At 39.9% G+C, this 20,820-nt stretch overlaps 1 protein-coding gene across 1 annotated transcript in view; it reads right to left on the bottom strand.

Annotated features, from left to right (window-relative positions):
- Usp54 (ubiquitin specific peptidase 54) overlaps positions 1 to 20,820 on the bottom strand; it is a 70,921-nt gene that overhangs the window by 29,567 nt on the left and 20,534 nt on the right. The window contains 12 exon segments of the mRNA XM_060382063.1: positions 14 to 245; positions 472 to 583; positions 585 to 853; positions 999 to 1,130; positions 5,087 to 5,257; positions 6,893 to 7,061; positions 10,142 to 10,291; positions 13,114 to 13,260; positions 13,369 to 13,474; positions 14,506 to 14,588; positions 14,706 to 14,819; positions 16,387 to 16,521. Of these exon segments, the coding sequence (XP_060238046.1) occupies positions 14 to 245; positions 472 to 583; positions 585 to 853; positions 999 to 1,130; positions 5,087 to 5,257; positions 6,893 to 7,061; positions 10,142 to 10,291; positions 13,114 to 13,260; positions 13,369 to 13,474; positions 14,506 to 14,588; positions 14,706 to 14,819; positions 16,387 to 16,521 (1,820 nt within the window).

Consider the following 20,820-nt stretch of genomic DNA (forward strand, 5'->3'; position numbering starts at 1 on the left):
GGCCAGACAATACCTGTAGACATTCAAGCTCTCAGGTGGGGCTGCATCCAAGCTGACTGGGCTGTTGCTGTTCCTCTCACTGCTCTCATAGCCAGATTCCATCCGCTGGATTAGGCGAGGATGCTGCTCTAAGAGATAAGAGCTTGGCCGGGCGGGTCCCCAGGGTTTATGCTGAGATCTTGGTCCACCATCTTTAATGTCATAAGCAGCTGGCTTGCTTATTTCATCTGGTGTAAATTCTTTAGCTATCCCAATCAAAGGACAGGTATAGAAAATGAGGTACATTTAGTGTTTACCTAAATTAAAATCCAATTAAACCCTCCCTCCAGACATTCACTAAAGTCTTATTTTCACAAAGCATGACATCAGAATAAAAATGTTCCTTGCCAACTATACCAAAAAACTCAGGATTTTTAAACACATAGATCAATTCTATTTGAAATCTCATTTGTCCCCTTATTCTCTGCTCACCTGCGTCTTCAGGAAAGGTCCTAAGCTGGGTGTAGCCACAATGCTTCCTTTTGTCCTTACTAAAAATGCTGTCAATATTCAGAGACTCTCTTTTGGGTCTCCATGTTGGGCGGGTACTTGCTAGAAGAACTGGATTTTGCCTCACTACTGGTACTCTCTGTTTCCCAGTCCCGAGAGTTTAAAGTTAAGTTCTTTGGTGGTATCTTGTCTGGCTGGTGGTGTCCTGCCCTGCTTGTACTGGGAGATCCTGCATTGGTCTGAGAAGCCAAGGAAGGCCGGCTATGGATCATATTGCTGACTGTCTCTTTGAAATCCTTTAACCTGCTGGTGCTGCTGGATTTGGAGGCATTCCTAGGAGCCTGCTTCTCTTTCAGTGTTTCTCCTAAAAACAAGAGAGAAGAAAAGAAATAAAGATGTTTAAAATAATCACAAATGTTCTAACCCCAAAGTTAAAAAAGTAAGGAAAGTCTCTTTGGCAAAAAAGACAAAAGTTTAATGAAGGAAATAAAAGGGTGTAAATGGCTTGCCTTCACTGTGGTATCCTGAGGCTGGTGGCTCATCACCTTTCCTCCTAATACGACCAGAGCTCCTCTTGCGTTCTATCAGGGATCCTTTCTTTGACGAGTGTTTCTGATTACATTCACTATCAGTCAGGTGTCCTGAAAGAGAAAGAAAATGGAAGTAAGCTGCTTCCTGTAACTGACCCTTACCCTCCTGACCTACCTCCCTTTGGGATTTGTAACAGTGTCACAGATTTACTATATACATAAATCAGAAACTGCAGGGGTCAGAACTATCTGACATAAATGTAAGGTTCTCTGTACAAAGAAGCTCATGCAGTTAATGGTGCCTTCCAAATCTACAACACATCTCAAACAATCACCAGTTTCACACTCATCTTTCCCAGTGACCCAGAAGAAGTAAAGCTGTTGATTAGTTCTTGTTTGCTCTTGTGGTGCTGAGGAATCAATCCCTTGAAAGACACTGAGGCACTGAGCTCTATCTCCAGCACTTTGTAATTTCCAAACGAGAAAAAAAAAAAAAAAAACATCTAAAAATGTCATGAATTCACATTTTTTGTTCTTTCTTCCATTTTTCTTTCTTTTTTAAATCTGATGTGAGTGGCTTTTATTTTACTTTATTAAGGCAGAGTTTTGTTAGGGTCTTGCTTTTTATTTTATACAATCCAGGCTGGCCTCAACTCAAGAGTAATTCTCCTGCCTCATTTCTTGAGTACTGGAATTGTAGGCATGCATCACCCCTACCTCCCACTCTCATGAACTGAAGCCAGAATTTGCTTTTATTTATTTAGCAACAGCTCTCATTATGTATGGCTTTGGGACTCTGTTCTAAATCCTCTTTAAATGTGAATTTTAAAAGGCATTTCATTTTGATTAATTCTCATTCTCAAATCCAATCTATGCTTCATCAAATCTAACTTCACTCAAACACACCTAATTCTTTATCAGTAATCACTGAGAAACCCCAAGGGAGTTCTATTTTATGTAACTTGCCCTGCATCTTGCCCACAGTATGCAAATGTATGAGCATGATTTATATTTTTAAAAGGTCAGATTCTAAAAGATAAAATCAGCTAAGCAGCTTGAACCCAGAACGTGAATTAAGTTTGAAGACAGGCTGAGAGAAGTCACACAGGTTCTCAAATGCATGGGAGCTAACAAATCATATACAAAGAGCCTTGTAGGCTCTCAGGTTGTCAGGTTATAATGTGACGGGTACTATTCCCAACCAAGTGCTCCATACAACAATCTTTTATTGCTTTATCCATGTTTGTTTATTTCAGCCAAAAAGAAGGCGTTTAAAAAAGAGAAAATTACCTGAAGCACTGAATATATCAAGGTTAAATCACTCCTCATCACTCCCTCAATGGCTTCTCACTGACCCACAATTCCAGAAAGATGGCTTTAAAAACAATTGCACCTAATACCATCTATACAGTAGTTGTCAAGAAAAACCCAATGAGTCTGAACAAAATTCTATGTCCATAAACCTGGTACTATCCATAGGAGAGTTTTTGTTTCAAGGCTCTTAAACATTATTCTTCATTACACAGTGGTGGAATATGCCTTTAATCCCAGCACTCAGTAGGCATAGGCAGGTGGATCCTCTGTGAGTTAAAGGCCAGCCTGGTCTACAGAGTGTCTCAAAAACAAAACAAAGAAGAAAAAAAAATGCTCAAGAACCGTAAGAATGATGCCAGCAAAATTCAGAACCTGGAAAATACACACATCAAACAACCAAGTTTTCAACCATAAATTGCAAAGGAAAAGTGGGGGTGGGGGGAGTCTATTCATTAAAAGTAACCTAACTATATGCACTGGCATGTACCTGTAGTCACAACAATAAAAGACACTGAGGAAGGGGAGCTTTATAAGCTCAGGAGTTTCAGAACTGCCTGGGCAACATACCAAGACCCCAACTCAAAATATTTAAAAATTAACAAATAAAGCCAGGTATAATATTCATATGTGCTGTAATCCCAGCACACAGGAGGCTGAGGCAGGGGCATCTTGAGTATGAGACCCACCTCAGCTACAAAACAAGACCTTGTCAATAAATGAAGAAAGAAACAAAAATAAGTAAAATTAAGAAGTAACATAAAACAGCTGTAATTCCAGTTCCAGGGGATCTGATAACTTCTTCAGATTTCTAAGGAACACACATGATGCACATACATCAGACATGCAGGTAAAACACTCACATACATAAAATAAAATAAATAAATCTTTTTAAAATTTATTTTTATTTCATGTGCAGTGGTGTTTTGCTTGCATGTTTGTCTGTGTGAGGGTATGAGGCCCACTGAAATTGGAGTTGCAGACAGTTTTGAGCTGCCATGTGGGTGCTGGGAATTGAACCTGGGTCCTCTGGAAGATCAGCCAGTGCTCTTAACCACTGAGCCATCTCCCTAGCCTAATAAATAAATCTTAAAAAAAAAATGAAATAACATAAAAGACTCATGAATATGTATGGATTTCATTTTGATTTTGAGTAAAACATACAAACCAGTACAGACATCACTTACAGCAGGGAACCACTCACTAGCGTTTAGCAGCTGCAAGAATTATTTTCCTTTTTTTTTTTGTTCCCATTCAGGAATCAAACACAAAGCCTTGCACATGTTAAGCAAACATTGAACTACATAACCTATCTTCATTACTATTTTTAAATATATTTACAAATGATTTATGTTTTTTGTAATATGTAAAGAAATATCTAGAAATAAAGGTTTAAAAATAATCAGAAAAAAAAGAACTATCTATGAAAGAAGTAATGTCTTCGGTTTGCTTGAAATAATTGAGAAAGGGGACAGCAATGAAAGTACAAGTAGAGCTGCCTTGGCCTTGGCCTCGGGAATGAAGCAATGCGGGCGGGCACAATGCGGGCGGGCACAATGCGGGCGGGCACAATGCGGGCGGGCAGGCTGCACTTAGAAATGCTCCAGATTCTCTATCCTAACAAAGGGGGAGCTAGAGGAATGGCCACTAATTAATAATACTGACTATTCTTTCAGAGGACCTGAATTCAATTCCCACTACCCACATGGCAGCTCACAACTGTCTATCATAACTCCAGCTCCAGGGGATCCAATGACCTCTTTTGGTCTCTCTGGGTTATCAGGCACATACATGGTGCACAAATATGCACACAGGCAAAATACCCACACATATAAAATTTTTTGAAAAAGAAAAAGAAAACATAAAGAGTATAAAGCACTGATCTGAAGCCATGAGCTTCACTAATCTGCAAAGTCCTTTGTCATATAGACAATACTTTATGCCTTAGCTGTTCTAGTTCTCATAACTTTTCACTTCAGTAGTCATTCACCATTCTTCTGTCATGTAATGACTTCTACTGATATAACCACAGATAAAGACAATTCAAGAATTCTTCTGTAAGGAACGTACATTAATAGGTAGACTATCCTTTATTTGCACCTCTGTCCTCCAGAAACACTGCATGAGGAGGATGAGTAGGTACTCCCCATTCATATATACACTCAAAACCATGGCATGGAACATGACCAAGTAGAAGACAAGGTAAACAAGGTTTAGCAAGATATTATGGGATCAAAAGGATATCAGGACAAAGGCAGACTTAAGAAAAGTTACAATGAGCTGGTGCAGTGGCATATGTAATCCCAGCACTCTGGGAGGCAGAATCATGTGGATCACTGTAAGTTCAAGGCCAGCCTGGTCTACAAAGTTAGTCTAGGACAGCCAAAGGCTACACAGAGAAACCCTGTCTCAAATAAAAAAAAGAAAGAAAGAGAGAGAGAGAGAGAGAGAAAGGAAAGAAAGAAAGAAAGAAAGAAAGAAAGAAAGAAAGAAAGAAAGAAAGAAAGAAAGAAAGAAAGAAAGAGAAAAGTTACATTGAAATCATATTGCATGGCCCTTCCTGATGTACTGCTATATGCAATGGAGCATCATTATTTATTCAGGGCCATTGTTTCTTTGTATACTGCTCAATTATCCAAATTCGGTACTTTCCTGCCTTGCATATCATTTATTATTTGCCACAGTTTCTTTTTCTTGGGAGACTGTCTATGTAGGAATTGAATCGGGCCAGCAGGGTTCTACCTGTAAGTCCCTACCTGTGTCCCGACTGCTCTGAGACATGGAATCATTCTCCACATTATAGATGACAGTCCCCTGAGAATCGGAAGAGAAGTGACTGACCACAGACTCATGGTGAGAATGTTTGTAGGGATAGCTCTCCGCTGAGGAATCTGTTCGAGTGTCACTTGAGATGGAAGGCTCCCTTCCTGAAGGAAGGAGGAGACACAGATGCAAAAGTAAGAAAAGAGAGAACAGTGACGGACATGAGGAAAGGAGATGGATGCAACAAAGACCCATAAGCAAGAACTTCCTAGAAGGAAGGGTGAGAAGAATACACCACAGAGCCATTCTTCCCAACACCCGTCTTCCAGATAATCCAGACACACATACAATTCCTCCCACCCCTGTCCCTACCTTGCTGAAGCCCTCACTTTGCCTGCCACTGTGAAAAACTGTGGGGTTTTTAGAAAACCTATGGGGAAAGTGGAAGAAACGAAAAAGTTGTGAGACATAAGATCTATATAGATGGAAAGCCCCAGGCCAACCTGTCACACATGCCAGTTGTTCCCCTACCTCAGGAGCTCTCTCCTACACTATCATAATGTTGCTTTAAAAACTTGACACACATTTTTAGTATCTTTGAAAACTTATGGGGCTGTTATTCACTCTTTAGTGTGAATATGCCCAACAGAAGAATTTTTTTTTTCTGACGCCTTAGCTAAAATAAACACAACAGACAAATGAGTACTTGACTGAAGGAAGAATTAGGGCAGGTCTGGGTGAGATACAAAACAGAAAGCAATTGGACCTGGTATAAGCCCAGAATTGAATAGGCTGAGGCAGGAGGATCACCATGAAAAGTCCAGCCTGAGCTACACAGTGAATTCAGGCTGGTCTGTGCTACATAGTGAGGCTCTGTCTCAAAAAAAAAAAAAAAAAAAAAAAAATCAAAACAAAATAGCAAGAAGAAACACAGCAGACCAGACAGGAAAAAGATGCAAAGGGAGGAGAAAGATTTAAGGAAAGTGCCTTTTCTTTCAAAACTAAACAAAAGTGCCAATCCGGTATCTTTACAAAAATCAAGCCTGAAATATAAGGGCTAGAGTTCAGATATTCTCAGCCTCTGTGGGATATCCTAGGACTTTAGTCATAAGCTCAAAGTTACTTCTATAGGAAGGCATCAGTTGGCTTAGACTGGAACAAGTAGTTCATATACTGACGACCATCTTCTCTGCACTTGGAATTTAAACAAAACTCTTTCACCTACAAAGAGTAATACTGTAGTGATCTAGTGTTTCTTAACAATTCACTTAAGCCAGGGTCTGTCGAGATGGCTCAGTGGTTAGGAGCACTTTCTGTTCTTGCAGAGGACTTGGGGTTCAGTTTCCAACACCCACATGGTAGAACATAAACAACCAGAGGATGCAACAACCCTTTCTGGATTCTCTAAGCACCAGGCATAAACACAGTGCAACATACACACAGGCAAAACACTCACACATATAAAATAAAACAAATACATATCTTTTTAAAAATTCACTTAAACGACCATTAACACTGTTAACAGGAATCAACAACCTTTAACAATGTTCAAGGCTACTGAGGTATCCCTTATAATTTTATTTTAGTATCTAAATGTAAACAAACATAGTTGCATTCTCACTTTTGATTTGGGCAACAGACTCTTGAACGCTGAGGAAAACAAAGCTAATCCGCTTGTGCACAAGTAGGCATTTCTTTCTTACTATAACAGACCCTTTCTCCTAGCTATGAGCTAAACTTGTAAGTATGAGACCCAACTATCTGACTATATGGGGTGGTGACAGGGCTAGGCTACTCACCTGAATCTTCACTATCGTAGCAAGTCTTGGAGTATGACAGGCACTGAGCCTGAGGAGGCAGGTCCTGGGTAGACACTGGGGTACCTTGGGGATCTGCATAAAGCAGCAGCAAGGGCTGATAATGCCCTTTGATGCATTTGGTTACCACATCCTTCCATTTCGGACCAATCTGAATCAGAAACACAAGAAGAAGAAATATGACAATTACCCTTCATATCTACAGTTCAAAAACATAATTCCTCTCTTAATGTGGTTTTCTTACAGTAAGAATTAGGTAGGGAAAAAGAAAAGAAAACAAAAAATATCTTAGGTCTAAACTTAATGATTTTCTATTAAACTTTTTTTTTGAGATAAGACCAATGAATGTAATTAGTTTTATTTCTATGAAATATCAACTCAGTTTTGAAATATATATATAAAAATCTCATAAAAGTGAACATGCTATTAACTTTGGTGATCAACTTCTTTTCATAGACATTAGATTTAAGAGCTCAATTCAAATTTTCATTTACACAATTTTCTCTTAAATATTAATATCCACCTTAACAAAGTTGAAAGGTAAAATAGAAACTCTCTTGCAGAAGGCTTTAAAAGAAATGAGATTCAATTTCAGAGTTCACACATGGCAGGACATAAAATGTCAAACTGCATAGAACACAGTTTGAACCTCTCACTTTTAGCCTTGTGATAGATTCAGCTCTACTATCACAGTGGAAGAGTAACTAACCTAATAGTTATAGAAACAACAAACTGACCAAACCCCTACACTCACCCCATCTTATGCCTATACCAGCCACATTCTTAGGTATAAGCTATGACTTGCCAGTTAGACAGCTCGAATGGTAGTTTACTCATAACAGATATTCAGTAAACTTAAACTGAGTTGCTATTACTTTAATTAAAGCATAATTGGTGTTTTCACATATCAATCTTATTTCATGTTCTTTAAGAATACTTTGTAGATTTAAAAAAAAAAAAAACTAATGCTCAAATGTTACTTCCCAAAAAAAGGAGAATACAACAATACAACAATTTGACAAAGACTTTAAAGATTTCACTTCAAATTTCAGATTGACATGGCCAGCAGTCTCCATAGCTGCTGATTTTTATGATAGACAGCTCCTGAATTGATGCAGACACCTCAACTATTTTATCCATAGAGTCGGCTTTTGACAACACCAACTTTCTTGCTGTATCACTGTAGCCCCATGTTTTATATCAACCCTAAAAACATGTTAACCTCTAATAAGACTCTCTAGGGAAATTAGAATGGAAGGGTTTTTTTTGTTTGTTTGGTTGGTTTGTTTGTTTGTTTCTGGTTTGGGGGGAGTTTTTGTTTGTTGGTTCGTTTGTTTGGTTTGGTTTGGTTTCTCTGTGTAGCTTTGGTTGACCTGGAATTCACTCTGTAGACCAGGCTGGCCTCAAACACCTGAGTTCACCTTGCTAGGATTAAAGGCTTGTGTCACCACTGCCCAGCAAAGAACAATTTTTAACAGCCTTGAAAAAAGCATCACCTATGAATAACACCAGGTTTAAAATCCTCAACTTTGTGTTAATTATATAATCTAATTACCTGCATCACATGTTCCCATTTAAATAAGCCATTTAATAATGATGATGATTTGTCAGCTATATAAACAAAACTATGTTGAATGCCTAGAGAGAAAACTGAGAAAATAGTAAGATATCCTGTTTCTATCTATTATAGAATTGAGAATAATTGCCCTTATATTTAGCAGGTAAAGGCCAGGTTCAATAGTTCTTATCTGTAACTTGAGAGGCTAAGGAAAGAGGACTTCTACCAATTTGAGGCCAGCCTGGGCTACAATGTGAGGCTTGCGTAGACCTCACAAAACCCTGCTTCAGAAAAACAACCAACTGGGGGTTGGAGAGATGGCTCAGCAGTTAAGACTGGTTAATGTAGCCAGGCATGGTAGTACACACCTGTAACTCCAGCACTCTGGAGGCAAATCTCTGAGTTCAAGGTCAGCCTGGTCTACAAACCAAGTCCAGGACAGCCAAGGATACATAGAAAAACCCTGTCCCAAAAACCAAAAATTAAAAAAAAAAAAAAAAAAAAAAACAACTGGTTAATGCTCTTGTAGAAGACAGGTGTTCAATTCCCAGCACCCATGTTAGGCAGCTAATAAACACCTATAATTCCAGACCCAGGGGGATCTGACACCTCTGGCCTCTGGGGGGGCACCTGCACGTACATGCACATACCCACATGAGTGGGTATGCACATACAGACATAGTTTTAAAAATAACAAAATTAAATATTTTTTAAAGAAGATTTATTTTATGTATATGAGTGCTCTATCTGCATTTACATCTGCCAGAAGAAGGAATCAGTTCACATTATAGATGGTTGTGAGCCACTATGTGGTCTCTGGGAATTGAACTCATGACCTTTGGAAGAGCAAACAGTGCTTTTAACTGCTGAGCCATCTCTCCAGCCCCCAAAATTAAATATTAAAAAAATAAAAATAAAAACAGCCAATCCGGCCTTTACAGCCATTGAAGCAGCACAGTCTCCCCAAGCATGTTTGGCTACCATAAAAAGCCAAAATGTTACGCTCAGGATGCGAGGCTAAGCACTGCACTCAGGGTCAGCCGCTTTCGACCCAGAGAAGAGCATGTCTGATTGCATGCGGGTTGATGTAGGTCCCACCTCTGAGAAAAAGGTATCGGATGGGTCTGATGCTCTTTGGGTGGATGACACCTAAATGAACATCAGTACAAAGTCCCAATTTATTTCTAATATCAGAGATCAGACCTCTACTCTTGCCTGATGTGTCAAAAACAAAAAGGGGGAACTGTAGAGAGCTGCGTAATGCCTCGCCTGAAAGATGGAACTGGTTTCCGCCTTCCACCTTCCCGATGGTGAGTGCTCTCTGTCACGAACAACTCCACATTTGGCTAAGGCCGAGGATCTGGCTTGCTTCCGTGTATGTGGACCTATCTGCATTGCCCACGTGGCATGCTGAGGTTGGCTACCCAGAGGCTATTTAAAGTGGGCTGGCTTTCCCCAGGGTCAGATGATTGTTCAAGGTTCCTGAATAAACTGCATTGAAAAAAAAAAAAACAAAAAAACAAAAAAACAGCCAATCCAGTCACAAAAGTATATATGTCTTACCAACATTGTAGAGAGTCACCATTCAAAATTATTAAAATAAAAATTGAAGACAAGATAATTTTTTTTAAATTTTAGTCACCAAATACTTCAAGATCCTTGCATATTCCTACCTCTTTTACATGAGCATCATCAAAATACATCCATTTTCGGATCTTTGTTTGAAAAAAGAATGTAGAATAATGTTTGCCGTAGTAACAGATCATTCCTACTAAGTATAGTTCAGACTGTTTGGCCCGGTCATCTGTCACTCTGAAAAACAGCTATGAGAAGGAAAAAAATGAGAGAGACGGAGATCCTTCACATAGTCAACCATCTAACATATCCCTCAGCAAACTCCATCAACATGTCTCTTCATTCTCCCACACCCCAAAAAAGGCCACACTATGCAACCCTGGCTGGTAGTACTCTGTGCATAGGACAGTCTGGCCTCAAACACATGGCAATGTTTAAGCCTCAGCCTTACAGTGATGAAACTATAAGCATGCACTGCCACACCCAGCTCCTCCATCAATGTTGCTGCTGTTGTTTTACTGAGCTAGAGCCTCGTGTAGTCCAGACTGGCTTTGAATTCACCATATAGTTAGAATGACCCTGAACTCCTGATGCTTCTCTACTGCTCAAGTGCCAGAGTTACAGATGTATACTGCCTTGTCCAGCAGCCATCACCATTTTTTTAGTGAAGTTAAGGTGTTGTGTTGTGCAGGCAGTTCAGCTGGCCTTCCCTCGGGGACCTTTAGGGTCCTGACAATGTCCTATGTCCGTGCCTGCTGCCTGCGTCCTGTGACATCATCTGGGCCAGGTACTTAGTGGCCACTCTACCTCTCTCTCTCCTTTCTCTGTCACAGCAGCCCCACCCCCACCCCCTTTCCCCTTCCCTCTCTCTCCATCTCCATCCAATAAAACTCTTTCATGTATCTGTGCATCATTTCTAAAAATAATAACGACAGTGACTTGTTTCTCCCCTGAAGCTGAAATATTTTTGCTAGTCCAGATTATTCATTAGAAATGAACTGAAAAGCTACACATGGTGGCACACACCTACAATCCCAACCCTGGCAAGCTAAGACAGGAGGAGCATAAGACTGAAGTTAGCCTGGGCTACAATAGTCAGTTCAAAAATGGCTTCTTTTCTGAGGCATAAGAGAAAGCAAAAACAATTTCAAAACAAACAAACAAAAAAAAAAAAACAGCTTTCAAGTTTCTTTTTTTTTCAACTTCTATATGCTTAGTTGTTCTCAAGTGCTAAAAGACATACAAACACTTGAGTTAAGGGTTCTGACCTCAACTAGGAATTTACCTAGCTGAGAAAATAATCAAAAAAATTAAGTCAAAATGAGGCATGATAGAATACAACTGTAATGCTTTGTCCTTTATAAAGGGTAAAGGGAGTAACAGCCAGAGGATTAGGAGTTCAAGGGCAAACTAGACTACATATCCCGTTGTTGTCCATCTGGGAGTATACGAGATTCTGATTCCAAAAAAAAAATTTATTAAGCCAGAAGCAATACAGACTACAAAATATACAGACTACAAAAAAATCAACAAGAACAACAACCGAACCTACTTTTAAGATTTTACTGTGCAGCCGGGTGTGGTGGTGCACCCCTGTTATCCCAGCACTCTGGGAGGCAGTGGCAGGTGGCTTTCTTTGAGTTCCAGGCCAGCCTGGTTTACAAAGTCCAGGACAGCCAAGGATACACAGAGAAACCCTATCTCAAAAAACAAACGAAAGGAAGGAAAGAAGGAAGGGAAGAAGGAAGGGAGGAAGGGAGAGAGGGAGGGAGGGAGGGAGGGAGGGAGGGAGGGAGGGAGGGAGGGAGGGAGGGAGGGAAGAAGGAAAAGATTTTACTGTACAAAACCTATTCCAGTCAGATTCCTTGAGGAGACCCAAAATGTGATGCCAGATCATTTATTCTCATTGTTATTTAAATGTGATGCCATTTAAAACAAGAGATTCTCCTTAGTCACAGGACTATCTTAGACAGAAACCAGCACAAAGGAAATCAGACTTTCTGGTTCTCCTTGAACTGAAGGAAAACACTGGCTGTCTCTACCTTAGGACAAGAGCTGATTAAGAATGAGATCTATTCTCACATTTTTTCCCATTCCCCAAAATAAACACACATAAAATCCCTAAATTGCTAAATTAGCATCAAATCTATTTTATTACTGCCAGGTCCTAACCCAACAAAATGGCAATCTGGGCTCAGCTCAGGCTGGACTCTGACCAGTAACACTCCACATTCCTCAGGAACCTTATAAAGTGAATTTCTGCTTGCCAGGGAAAAGCTATTACTTTCCTGTTCATTCCTACAGCCCTCCAATCTCCAAAGAGGGAATCTAGTTCTCTATTAACTTGAACAAGCGTCCAACAGATCAGAGCCCCAGCCTGTCCCAAGTAACCTGCCCTTCTCCCGCTGCAATATAACCCCTTATAACTGGTAGGACTCTCCCAAAAGTTTCACTATCTTTTCTGCTCTCACAGCCCTCGCAACTGCCAATCTGCTTCTCTCCTTGTCTTTTCTCTCTGTTCCTCTCTGTCCCAGGCAGGTAGCCAAGGCAGATTCCCTCAGATGCCTGTCTAGTCTCTGCTCTTACCTACAATAAAAACCTTCCCCCTCATAAGGAACTGGCTTTGCTGTTGGTTTCTTTATGGAGCCCTCACATACAATTACCTTCTCCACAGAGAGTGCTTCCTCATTTCCTGCTCTTGGCCTCAAGCCACCAACCTTTTACCTCATTTAGTTCCCAAAGTCAAGCTTGCTCCTTCTCTACACCGTCCAGGTATGAACAAACAATGAGCATCCCATTGAAACTGATTTTTTTTTAAAACCAGTATTAAAGTTCTTCCCATCTCGTTCATCAAGATAAAAATTGCGCCATTTTTTTTTCTAGGAGGGTTTTTCTATAAGAGTTCTACCGCATCCTCACAAAAGTAATATGTAAGCATATGCATGAGGCTCAGGAATCTGCACATAGAAACACAAGTGAATTTGTCCAAATGCTCTATTAATGGCACATAGAGCACACCTGTGTGTTCAGTGATTGAACAATACAAAAAATAAAGGTAACTAATACTTACATCACCCAGCTTAAGGCAGGTGCCCAGACTGTGGATAACATCCTCTGCTAAGTCTGAATGGTCTGAGTCCCAAACCAGCCCAATCGTGATAATCTGTGGTGCATTCATCAACACACGGCGGATCCGGATCCTCTCCCCACAGTTGCTCTGAAATAATACATACACAGCTCTAGTTCAAATTTCCCCACCTGCTCTATGCCAATGCTACAAGCCAGGGTTCTTCTTCTTATCCTAAATTCCATAGAGGTAACTCACCGGACAGTTCCGCAGGTCCCCCATGGTGCTGGCATTCTGAAGCAGCTCACCAAACATACTTGGTGAAGGTTTCTCTCGCTTTTCCAGCATACAAATAGCCTGGTTACTTCAAGATGGGGAAAAGTGGAAGGTAATGGTAGATATTGTACCAAGTTATGGCTATACTAAAAAACAAAATCATTCATACAAACCTAACTTATACAAATCATTTTCTTTAAGGTAGGATCTCACTGTGTAGTTTTTTCTGGCTGTCTTGGAACATGTTATGGAGACCAGTCTGGCCTCCAACACGCAGAGATCCAGAACCCTCTGATTTCCAAGGGCCTGGGTTAAATGTGTAGCATATATGATTTTTCCATTTGCCCATTGTACTGCAGTCTGTTGTCCTGTTTGGCCTGAGTGGCCTACAAACAGTCAGTCTCTCTGTCTCCAAATCAGATCTCACAGAGTCCCCATGTCTGCTGACCATTAATAAGCCTATGAATTCTGCAGTTTTGTTAACACCACAAATTCAGCAATAAGGATATGCTACTTGGTGGTGTTCGGTTAAAACCCAATCAACAGGAGAAATGCCAACAGTACAATGAAGAATTCCATAAGAGTGGACTGGAAAAACAGCTTGAGTAACAGTTAAAAGCAGTGGCTGGACTGTCTCTGACAGGAACTGATTGGCCTGCTCTTTGATCACCTCCTCCTGAAGTAGGAGCAGCCTTACCAGGCCACAGAGGAAGAGAATGCAGCCACTCCTGATGAGACCTAACAGACTAGAATCAAAAGGAAGAAAAAGAAGACCTCCCCTACCGGTGGGTGGACTTGGGGAGGGGCATGCATGGAGAAGGAGGAAGAAGGAAGGGATTGGGAGGGGAGGAGAGAGGGAACTACAGGGGGGTTACAAAGTAAATAAAGTGTAATAAAAAAAATTAAAAAAAAAAAAAAGCAGTGGCTGTTCTTCCAGAGGACCCTGGTTCAGTTCCTAGTACCATATGTCAGCTCACGGCTGACTGTTCCTCCAACACTCTCACTGACCTCTGCAGTCACCAGGCATAAGCACTGCGTACAAACATACATTCCGGTAAAATATTCATACACATAAAATAAAAATAAATCTTAAAGAAAAAGGAATTCCTTAAAACTCACCAAAGGGAAGTGGTAGAGATATAATGCACCATCTGGATGAAAGGCAGTGGATCAGAAGTGGCACCACAGCTAGTACATACACACTGGGCCAGAGAGAAAATGCAAAACTAAGCAGCCATAGCCATGAATTGTTTTGAAACTACTTCTCCAAATAAAATGTTCTTAAAGAAGAAAGTCCAAGATATGAGATATAGGTTTACCTGTTCAAACAATGTCATTGCAAATTTCTGATGAGAAATGCAGTGTTGAGCAGTACATATATCCTCTTTGGTTTCATCCGCAATGTGGAAGTGAATTCTCATCAGGAGGTTTTCCTGATAGGAAAAAATAAAAGCAGTACATTAAAAAACGAAATGGGCAAGTTGGTAAGCAATTAATCCCAAGACACAGCAACCTTCCTTGGAAGCAGCTATATCTCTAAATATTTTTAATCTTTTAAAGATTTTTAAAAGATAGATAGATGATAGCTACATAGATGAAATTAATATAGATTTTAGCAGTTTTACATGAACTTGTGTTTTTGTATGTAACTCAATGAAATTTCATCATATAAAATCATGTATCCACTGCCGCAATCAAGACACAGAAGAGTGGAGCTGGAGAGGGTGGCTCAGTAGTTAAAAGCACTTGAAGACCTGGGTTCTATTCCCAGCACTGACATGACAGCTCACAACTGCTTGCAACTCCAGTTACAAGGAATCTGATACCCTCTTCTGACTTCTGTGGGATCCAAATATCCATGTGTTGCACAGACAAAATGCTCCATACACATTAAAAAAAGATACAAAGAGTTTCATCACCACAGAACTCCACACTAGCTTTTTATAGCCTTTCTTATCTATTTACACTCCTAGCCTGTTCCTCCATTTATCACCTTATTTCAAGAACACTATATAAATGGCATCATAACTTTATTTATTTATTTATTTATTTTTGGTTACGAGGTCTCCTGTATCCTAGGCTGGCTCTGAATTCACTATGCAGCCCGGAATGACATCCTACTTTCACTCTATGAATGCGAGAATTACAGGTGTGCATCACTGTGCCCGATTTATACATTAGGGATTAAACTCAAGGCTACATGCACATTAGGCCAAGTACTCTACCAACTGAGCTACATCCTCAATCCCAATAAATAAACTTTTGACTATTTTCAAAATATATATATATATATATTATATCTCATTCAGCATTAATTCCTATCTGCCCCCCTTTCTAATTGAGATAAAACTCTAGTCCTGCAAAGACACCACTGCAAGACCGAGTCTTAAAAAAAAATAAACAGAAAACTAAAAGAACTAAACTCAGTATGAAAACTAGTCATTGGCCCTAATTCTTCTGACCTCTGTGTTCTATTATCTGGAGCTCTGTGTGTTGGCACATGCAGTTAGTACTTGGGAAGTAGGAAATCAAGAATTAAAGTCACTAGAGCAATGTAACTATTTATACAGAACTTTATAGTTTTGTTTCGTATCATTAGAAACAGAGAAGTTCAAAATATGGGTTCTCAAGAGCAGCAGCAGCAGCACAGCATTACCTGGGTACTTGTTAGAGTTGGCTTTCTGCAGTGCTATGCCAGACTATAGAATCAGAAGTTCCAGGAATACAACTGGAACTTCAACATGCCTTGGTTTCTCTGAAGGTAAAATCCACTGTTTTATGCAATGGCAAGCATTAAACTACCCTAAGCCTGAAGGAAAAAATAATAATAAAGCCACTAAACAATTCACATTGTAGCAGTAGACTCTAGAACTCTAAGAAGGCTGAGAAAGTCCTAGTTCCTCTACAGAGACCAGGGCACAGTAAATGCCATCACAAAATAGTCCTTGATGGAGATGAAGAATTCTATTCATATCAAAGACAACAGTGGACAACACTTACAAAGCACTCTGCAGCATCATCCATAATTCCCAGCTGGAAGCGTTGCTCATCCTGGAAAGTCTTTGCCAGAGCACTCCGGAGAGTGTCAGAAGGAAGCACTTTTTCACTACTACATTGAAACTGGTTGAAGATGCCCTGTGGGAAAAGGTTACACAAGAGGAAAAGCAAAATGCTGTCATTAAACTCCTATACATCCTAGTCTGTCATGCTGGCATCCCTACACTGACAGCCATGGAAACAAGATATATTCTGCTAGTGATTTAAAAAATAGAGACTTAAAATCACAAGGGGAGAGAGAAGAAAAAAAAGACTAAAAATCAGAATGAGGACAGTATCTGCAGTAGATTTTGCATCTGAGTATGATGCTATCGAGGATACATTAGGAGAGCCCGTTGTCATGGCATGATCTAATACAGTTACAATACTTTCTATGTGACAGAAAAGAAGTAGATGATTAGGTTGAAAATAGTAAGCTACATGTAATTGCATTGGCAATTACTCTTTGGGAGGGATCCTCCTATGAAATTTAGCCCTCTTGTGTTTTTCAGCTAATATACGATTCCCAAACATATAGAATATAGCAAGTCACAAACTGTGTCCATAACCCCAGCACCTGGGAGGCAGAGGCAGAAAGAACAAGAATTTGAGGCTAGCTAGGTGTGGTGGCATACACCTTTAGACATTTTCTCGCCACACATACTCTTTCAATATAATTAATAATAATATAAAACCCTGTGTGTTTTTCCCCCAGAAATAAGCATTCCATTATGTTTACTTCCATTTACTTCCTTGTAGTACAAAGGCCAAAAATCTTGAATAAACTTCTCCTGGTCTCAGAACTCACATCCTGTCAATCATATTTCTACATTTACAATATATTTAGACTTCACATCACTCACTACCTCATCTGCTGTCAACTCTTCTCTTCATTGAAAGATTGTAACTATTTCTTTTATTATATTATTTATTTATTATTTTATTTATTTATTTTGGTTTTTCAAAACAGGGTTTCTCTGTGTAGCCTTGGCAGTCCTGGACTCACTTTGTAGACCAGACTCGCCTCGAACTCTGCCTCTCAGAGTGCTGGGATTACAGGCTTGTGCTACCGTGGCCAGCTTTTATTTAAGATTTAATTATTACTTTTAATTATGTGTGAGTGTGGATATGTACAATGATATGCAGGTGCCAGTGGAGGCCAGAGGTTTTAGATCCTTGAAGCTGGAGTTTCTGACAATTGAGATATGTCTGAAGGAGGTTCAGGGAACTAACTAGACTTGGGTTGTCTAGAAGAACACTGAACCATCTTTTCAACAAAACTGCAACCATTTCTTAATTGAACCATGTCTCTAAGGAAATATATAGTACATTCAAAATAGCAGTCAGATGACTTTTTCAGATGAGTGCTTACTTAACACGCACAAAGCCCTAGGCTGGACCCCTAGGCTGCACAAATCAGGCACAGTAGGCAGCACCACTCCAAACATAAAGGCAGGAGGATCAGGAACTCAAGGTAATCTCTGGCTACAAAGCAAGTTTAAGGTCAGACAAGGATACTTAAGATCACCTCAAAAAACAAAAACAAAACAAATACACAAAAATAACTAGTAGTAAAATCAAATGTCATTCTTTGTTGAAAAACTCTCCAAAGATTTCCCATCAAATATACAGTAAAAGCCAAAGTGAAAATGCTGTATGTTATTTGGCCAACTGGTCTACTTCAGACTTACCCACAACAACCATATGGGCCTCTTGCTATGTCCCACAACTACGATGCATGTTCAAGGCCCACGAACTTTGTACTTGTATTCCTTACTTGGATCACTCTTTTTCTCTACATGCAACTTGGTCTCTTATTTCCTGTAGAATCATATGCAAATACCACTGCTCCTACAGTAATTCCAGATCAACCTATTTAAATTGCAAACTCTAGACCTGCTGTGGATATAAACATAGTTTTGTTTTAGTCCCAGGTGTGGGATGTGGGACTGATTCAGGTCCACAGCAGCAGACTATTTGCCTCCTGCAAGCTCTGAGAGAAGCTCTTTGCCAGCTGCAGATAGTTTAAATCTGAGGACTCTGGAGACAGAATAAATGCCAGAGCCCAAAGAGTGTGGAAGCTCCGATAAAGAACAAGGCTGCTGCTGCTTCCCCCCTTGCTGCTACTGTTGTTGCTGCTGCTGCTGCTGCTGCTGCTGCTGCTGCTGCTGCTGCTGCTGCGAGATGAGAACTGGACTGGTTTCAAAGAGCCCTAACCAGCAGGAAGCAGCTCAGAGAACTGTGTTTCTTCTCCCACTAGCCCTTTCTCTCTACCTGCTGTTGGGATGCTGGAAAGGACTGGGGTGGAGTAGGGAGAAAAATATAAAAGATACGTAAATAAAAGGTTTTTGTTTTTGTTTTTAAGTACACCAACATAGACCAGGCATGCAAATTTTTAATCCCAGCCCTCCAGAGGCAGAGGCAGGTAGATCTCTGAGTTTTGAGGTCAGCCTGGACTAAAGAATAAGTTCCAAGGGGCTGGAGAGATGGCTCAGCAGTCTAAGAGCACTGGCTGCTCTTCTAGAAACTCAATTCCCAGCACCAACATGGTAGCACATTAACTCTTTGTACCTCCAATTCCAGGAGTTCTGAGACCTTCACAGACATACATACAGGGAAACCACCAATGCATATAAAATAAAAATAAATAAATCTCTTAAAAAGTGAGTTCCAGGACAGCCAGAGGCTACACAAACAAACCCTGTCTTGAAAAACAAGGGGGAAAAAAAAGAAAAGAAAACAAGTGCAAGCTCTCTTTTCCTAAATCCCTACCACTCCCTAATTTTTCCTATGGTGCTTAATATTAACATAGTGCTTATACTAGTAATCTAGTTCCTAGAATATGAAAATGAAAAAAATACGTTTTTGCTCTTTTATTCTTTGATATGCTCTCAGTACCTAAAATGACACTTACATAAAAGGCAACAGAAATGCTTGTTTTAAGTAACTGACTCAATCAATCATGTGATATGGGTGGCTCTCATGAAAGAAGAGTATTAAAGGAAATTTCTCCTCTCTCATTTAAAACAACAAAAACAAAAGAAAACAAAATTGGGCTGGAGAGATGGCTCAGTGGTTTATAGCACTGGCTGCTTTCCAAAGGATCCAGGTTCAATTCCCAGCACCCACATGGGCAGCTCACAACTCTCTGTAACTCAAGAGGTTCTGACACCCTCACACACACATGCAAGCAAAACACCAAGGAACATAAAATAAAAATAAATTATAAAAAATACAGAAATCACACAAAAAAGCCGAAAACCTTGAGGTAATTAAAATTGTTAAATAAACTAAGTTTGGCTCTGCTCATTTTGAAGTTAAAATTATTTTCCTTATTTCACGCTCTAACTGGCATGTTTTCTCTTCATTCATGTTAAACATTCTAAAGCCACTCAAAGATAGATTAGCATGTTAACTTATTATTTCCCTACAAATGATTCCATATGTTGTGGAGAAGGCAGGGCCAGCAATATATACTTAGTATTACTTAATAAAATCTGAGAGAAATCTACTATAATTATCCCAAGTTATTTTGGAGCAATTTAGGATCTACTTACAAGTCTATTATAAAATTAGGTAAAGGCATGGCAGGCCGTTCCACAATTTGTTGCTGAAGAATAAGCATGCCTGTAAGAAGCACTTAAACTAGACCAAGAGAAGACATAGGTCTGCAGTTAGACAATGGGATTTCTATCCTACAGACTAAAATTTTGTAGAAATGAAGAAAAAAAGGGAAAAGAAAAATGGGAAAGCAATCACTGCAATCACATGGTGACCTGGGCCTGACAGCCTGGTGATTTATAGGAAAAAAAAATGTCACCTCAGTTTGGCAAGATTTGTGATCACCAACTGGCTAATCAAATGTTAGTGATAAGGCACACTGCTGACAAAAACTACACCTCCAAACCAAAGAGCCAATAAAGGTTGAGTCTTTGTTTCTTTGGAGTCTAAACTGGTCTTCCTGCCTACCTGTGTACAGGCACATATGACGGCCAGAGGTCTGATAACATCATCAATTGCTCTCCATCTTAAATTTTAATTGAGACACGGCCTCTCACTGAACCTGGATCCACAGATTTAACTAGACTGTCTGGCCAACAAGCCCCCAGGAATCCTTCTGCATCAGCATCCCCGGCATTGGGATTACAGGCATTTACTACCATGTCTGGTTTTTAGAGGAGTGCTGAGGACCCAAACTCAGGTCCTCCTGCTTTAGCTGCAAGCGATTTACCATAGAGATATCCCCAAGCTTCTAAAACTAGTTCTAAAATGACCGGGGAAATTATTTCTACAACTCTGTACAAATTAGACATTTGCAAATTTCAGCCCCTTTAGTCTTTGGTTCAGTTTCCTTGGAAATTAAGTCCTACTACTCCTCAAGCATTCCTACTGAAATTA

This window comes from Meriones unguiculatus, chromosome 4 (genome assembly GCF_030254825.1).
Source record: "Meriones unguiculatus strain TT.TT164.6M chromosome 4, Bangor_MerUng_6.1, whole genome shotgun sequence".
Classification (NCBI taxonomy): domain Eukaryota; kingdom Metazoa; phylum Chordata; class Mammalia; order Rodentia; family Muridae; genus Meriones; species Meriones unguiculatus.